This window comes from Oncorhynchus kisutch, linkage group LG19, assembly GCF_002021735.2.
Source record: "Oncorhynchus kisutch isolate 150728-3 linkage group LG19, Okis_V2, whole genome shotgun sequence".
NCBI classification, from domain to species: Eukaryota; Metazoa; Chordata; class Actinopteri; order Salmoniformes; family Salmonidae; genus Oncorhynchus; species Oncorhynchus kisutch.
In genome coordinates, this window is record NC_034192.2 from 60,444,653 (window position 1) to 60,450,652 (window position 6,000).

General features: G+C 38.0%; 1 protein-coding gene across 1 annotated transcript in view; it reads left to right on the forward strand.

The window, feature by feature from the left end:
- Nucleotides 1-5,725, forward strand: part of LOC109865028 (transforming growth factor-beta-induced protein ig-h3-like) — a 30,476-nt gene extending 24,751 nt beyond the window's left edge. The window contains exons 13-17 of the mRNA XM_031797753.1: nt 433-557; nt 3,023-3,125; nt 3,246-3,304; nt 4,933-4,960; nt 5,060-5,725. Of these exons, the coding sequence (XP_031653613.1) occupies nt 433-557; nt 3,023-3,125; nt 3,246-3,304; nt 4,933-4,960; nt 5,060-5,121 (377 nt within the window). The 3' untranslated portion in view covers nt 5,122-5,725. The remainder of the gene's footprint in view (nt 1-432; nt 558-3,022; nt 3,126-3,245; nt 3,305-4,932; nt 4,961-5,059) is intronic.
- The last annotated feature ends 275 nt before the right edge of the window (nt 5,726-6,000 follow it).

Here is a 6,000-nt window from a genome sequence, read left to right on the forward strand (position 1 = left end):
ACATCATGTTGAATGACTTCATGTGCAATGACATGTTGAATGACTTCATGTTGAATGACTTCATGTTGAATGACATGTTGAATGACATCATGTTGAATGACATCATGTTGAATGACATCATGTTGAATGACATCATGTTGAATGACATCATGTTCAATGACTTCATGTTCAATGACTTCATGTTCAATGACTTCATGTTCAATGGCATCATGTTCAATGACTTCATGTTGAATGACCTGAGAATGTAGCTGTAATGCTAAAGTTATGCGAAGTACCTTAACTCATCAGTTCCATGTTGCACAACCAATTCCTTTTCACTTTTTAAGCATTCATTCCTCAGCAGTGTTCCTCAGTTTCCTCTGTTTGTAAACGTCTAGACCATAGAGATACAACATGATCTGGTAGGTGTTCAAATATCAGCTTATTGTCTAGGCAACCCCCAGGAGCTGGCCAGTGTTTTGAAGTACCACATGGCTAAGGAGATTCTGGTCAGTGGAGGAGTGGGCTCCCATACCAGACTGAAGCCTCTGCAGGGAGACAAGCTGGAGCTGAACATGGTACAGTAGGCCCTCATGACTGTTTGATCCTGGAACACGCGATCCTAGAACACACAATCCCGGAACACATGATCCTAGAACACATGATCCTGGAACACACGATCCTGGAACACATGATCCTGGAACACACGATCCTAGAACACACGATCCTAGAACACACGATCCTGGAACACACGATTCTAGAACACACGATCCTGGAACAATTTGATCCTGGAACACACGATTCTGGAACACACGATCCTGGAACAATTTGATCCTGCAACACAATGTTTGATATTGATACTACTAACATGTGTTCTACCAGTACTAACATGTGTACCACCAGTTCTACCAGTACTAACATGTGTACCACCAGTTCTACCAGTACTAACATGTGTACCACCAGTTCTACCAGTACTAACATGTGTACCACCAGTTCTACCAGTACTAACATGTGTACCACCAGTTCTACCAGTACTAACATGTGTACCACCAGTTCTACCAGTACTAACATGTGTACCACCAGTTCTACCAGTACTAACATGTGTACCACCAGTTCTACCAGTACTAACATGTGTACCACCAGTTCTACCAGTACTAACATGTGTACCACCAGTTCTACCAGTACTAACATGTGTACCACCAGTACTAACATGTGTACCACCAGTTCTACCAGTACTAACATGATCTGAACTGAAAGGCTACTAACATATACTGGTAGTACATGTTAATACTGCTATAACATGTATTAACATGTAATAAGAGTACTAACATGTACTACCAGTACTAACATGTGTACCACCAGTATTAACATGTACTACCAGTATTAACATGTATTAACATGAACTACCAGTATTAACATGTACTACCAGTATTAACATGAACTACCAGTATTAATGTGTACTACCAGTATTACCAGTATTAACATGTACTACCAGTATTAACATGTACTACCAGTATTACCAGTATTAACATGAACTAGCAGTATTAACATGTACTACCAGTATTAACATGTACTACCAGTATTAACATGTACTACCAGTATTACCAGTATAACATGAACTACCAGTACTAACATGTACTACCAGTATTACATGTACTACCAGTATTAACATGAACTACCAGTATTAACATGTACTACCAGTACTACCAGTACTAACATGTACTACCAGTATTAACATGTACTAACATATACTACCAGTATTAACATGTACTACCAGTATTACCAGTATTAACATGAACTACCAGTATTAACATGTACTACCAGTACTAACATGTACTACCAGTACTAACATGTACTACCTGTACTGACATGTACTACCAGTACTACCAGTACTAACATGTACTACCAGTATTAACATGTACTAACATATACTACCAGTATTAACATGTACTACCAGTACTATCAGTATTAACATGTATTACCAGTATTAACATGAACTACCAGTATTAACATGTACTACCAGTATTAACATGTACTACCAGTATTAACATGTACTACCAGTATAACATGAACTACCAGTACTAACATGTACTACCAGTATTACATGTACTACCAGTATTAACATGAACTACCAGTATTAACATGTACTACCAGTACTACCAGTATTAACATGTACTATCAGTATTAACATGTACTACCAGTACTACCAGTATTAACATGTACTACCAGTATTAACATGTACTACCAGTATTAACATGTACTATCAGTATTAACATGTACTACCAGTATTAACATGTACTACCAGTATTAACATGTACTATCAGTATTAACATGTATTACCAGTATTAACATGTACTACCAGTATAACATGTACTACCAGTTTATGAAACCAGTCTACTATTTATGATTTTGTTTTCAGTGGAGAAAATGCTACTTTTTTTATTGTGTACTTCTATGACTTACATAATTTACATTGTGCACAATGTATTGATATACAGTACCAGTCAGAAGTTTGGACACACCGACTCATTCCAGGGTTTTTCTTTATTTTTTACTATTTTCTACATTGTAGAATAATAGTGAAGACATCAAACTTTGAAATAACACATATAGTAGTAACCATAAAAGTGTTAAACAAATCTAAATCTATTTCATATTTGAGATTCTTAAAAGTAGCCGCCCTTTGTCTTGATGACAGCTTTGCACACTCTTGGCGTTCTCTCAACCAGCTTCACCTGGAATGCTTTTCCAACAGTCTTAGAAAAGTTCCCACATATGCTGAGCACTTGTTGGCTGCTTTTCCTTCACTCTGCGGACCGAGTCATCCCAAGCCAATGTAGAAAATAAAGAAAAACCCTATTTTCTTTACTATGTAGAAAATAGTAAAAAGAAATAAAGAAAACTACTGGAATGAGTAGGTTTGTCCAAACTTTTGACTGGTACTGTACATTCTTTCAACATGACTTGATTGTCGTGAACCCCTGTTATGAAAATATTAAGTATCACCTTACATATATATACCCTCTATCTTTTTCTTCTTCAGAGGAACCAGACCGTGTACATCAACAAGGTCCCAGTGGTTGAAGCCGACTTGATGGCCACCAATGGAGTTGTCCATGCTGTGGGAGCCATCATAAAGCCACTGTGTAAGAGCAATCGCTTCACTGTCCATAAATACTGAATAAACCATCTCACATTACTGTATATGGCATACTGTATTATCCTCCAATTGTCATTTTAACCCTGTCTTGTTCTCTCTCCTCCAGCTCCTAAGGTTGACAGGGAACAGGCTGATGACCCCATCAGGACTGCTTCTTCCATGATAGTAAGACATTTATAGACTCTTAGGTTGGAATCACTAAAACTCATTTTTCAACCGCTCCACAAATTTCTTGTTAACAAACTATAGTTTTGGCAAGTCGGTTAGGACTTCTACTTTGTGCATGACACGAGTCATTTTTCGAACAATTGTTTACAGCAGATTATTTCACTGTATCACAATTCCAGTGGGTCAGAAGTTTACATACAATAAGTTGACTGTGCCTTTTAACAGCTTGGAACATTCCTGAAAATTGTGTCAGGGCTTTAGAAGATTCTGATAGGCTAATTGACATAATTTGAGTCAATTGGAGGTGTACCTGTGGATGTATTACAAGGCCTACCTTCAAACTCCGTGCCTCTTTGCTTGGCATCATAGGAAAATCAAAAGAAATCAGCCAAAACCTCTGAAAATAAATTGTAGACCTCCACAAGTCTGGTTCATCCTTGGGAGCAATTTCCAAACGCCTGAAGGTACCACGTTAATCTGTACAAACAATAGTACTCAAGTATAAACACCATGAGACCATGCAGCCGTCATACCGCTCAGGAAGGAGACACGCTCTGTTTCCTAGAGATGAACGTACTTTGGTGCGAAAAGTGCAAATCAATCCCAGAACAACAGCAAAGGTCCTTGTGAAGATGCTGGAGGAAACAGGTACAAAGGTATCTATATCCACAGTAAAACGAGTCCTATATCGACATAACCTGAAAGGCCGCTCAGCAAGGAAGAAGCCACTGCTCCAAAACCCCCATAAAAAAGCCAGACTATGGTTTACAACTGCACATGGGGACAAAGATCGTACTTTTGGAGAAATGTCCTCTGGTCTGATGAAACAAAAATAGAACTGTTTGGCCATAATGACCATCGTTATGTTTGGAGGAACAAGGGGGAGGCTTGCAAGCCGAAGAACACCACCCCAACCAGGAAGCACGGGGGTGGCAGCATCATGTTGTGGGGGTGCTTTGCTGCACGAGGGACTGGTGCACTTCACAAAATAGATGGCATATTTGAGGAAGAAAAATTACGTGGATATATTGAAACAACATCTCAAGACATCAGTCAGAAAATTAAAGCTTGGTCGAAATGGGTCTTCCAAATGGACAATGACCCCAAGTATACTTCAAAGTTGTGGTAAAATGGCTTAAGGACAACAAGTCAAGGTATTGGAGTGGCCATCACGAAGCCCTGACCTCAATCCTATAGAAAATATGTGGGCAAAAATTAAAAGGCGTGTGCGAGCATGGAGGCCTACAAACCTGACTCAGTTGCACCAGCTCTGTCAGGAGGAATGGGACAAAATTCACCCAACTTATTGTGGAAGCTTGTGGAAGGCTACCTGACACGTTGGACCCAAGTTAAACAATTTAAAGTCAATACTACCAAATACTAATTGACTGTATGTAAACTTCTGACCCACTGGGAATGTGATGAAAGAAATAATTTTCTCTACTATTATTCTGACATTTCACATTCTTAAAATAAAGTGATGATCCTAACTGACCTAAGACAGGGAATTTCTACTAGGATTAAACGTCAGGAATTGTGAAAAACTGAGTTTAAATGTATTTGGCTGATGGTGTATGTAAACTTCCAACTTCATCTCTATATGTTGTTGTATTCTTTATTCACAGACGGACTCAAGAATCGGAGTCAAAAATGGTAAATATTCTTGGATCTCTCACAGTCTCGTGTGGTGCATTCCACAAAACAAACTACTGTTGAACTGGTGTTAAATGTTGTTTTGATCTTTTGTTTCAGATGATCTCTTCCAGAAGGTCAGGAAAAGTATCTCCAGCAGAACGATGACTCGCATCCAGTAAATGAAGAGAAAAACATCAACACAAATCAGTGGATTGTTTGTTTATGGAATATATTCTTATCTGGGGGGAAAAAAATAAAGTGTAATGGATCACATTTTGTCAAAGATGGTAAATATTAACCAATCTCTAGATGAAGACAGAGTTGGGGTATATTTTAGTGGAATATCTTCCATAATTACTTTCATATAAACCAAAGAATTGAATTACTTGTGTATTTTCTTTGATGTGAAAAATGGACAACCAAAGCACAGCAACTAGCTATGACTACATATACTGTAGTTTCATTTGAATGTTCACACGTGACTTCTGATTTTAAATGTAAACGCAGAGCGGATTTTCTTGAGAAATATATACTGTATTTTGTTTTGATATGACAGATGTAGTATGTTTTCATATTTAGGCTGGAACGGAAAAGCTATTCGGGCAAATAAGTTCTGCTTCTCTTTGATATTTTTTCTTCTTCCATTAAACCTGTTAAAAACAATAATGCACCCATAGTTATGTCACATGCTTTCCATTTGTAACACACTGTAGCAATATATTTATGTGTGGAAACCAAAGAGCAATGTCTGCACATCCCAAAAAATTAAATGTTCATTTTGTAGTTTGTTGGGATTTATTCAAGTTCTATCCATGACGACACCTACGTGTTTCAAGATATTGGCACGGCACTTGTCTATATTATCTGCATCAAAAACGCCTATTCCCTGTTTAAAGACCTACTTTTGACCATGGTCCATAGGGGCTCTGGTCAAACGGTAGTGTACTGTATAGGACATAGGGTGCCTTTGGGACGTACCATACTCAATTTCACTTTCACAATTTCATTTTATTTAACCAGGAAGGCTAGTGGAGAACAAGTTCTCATTTACAACTGCT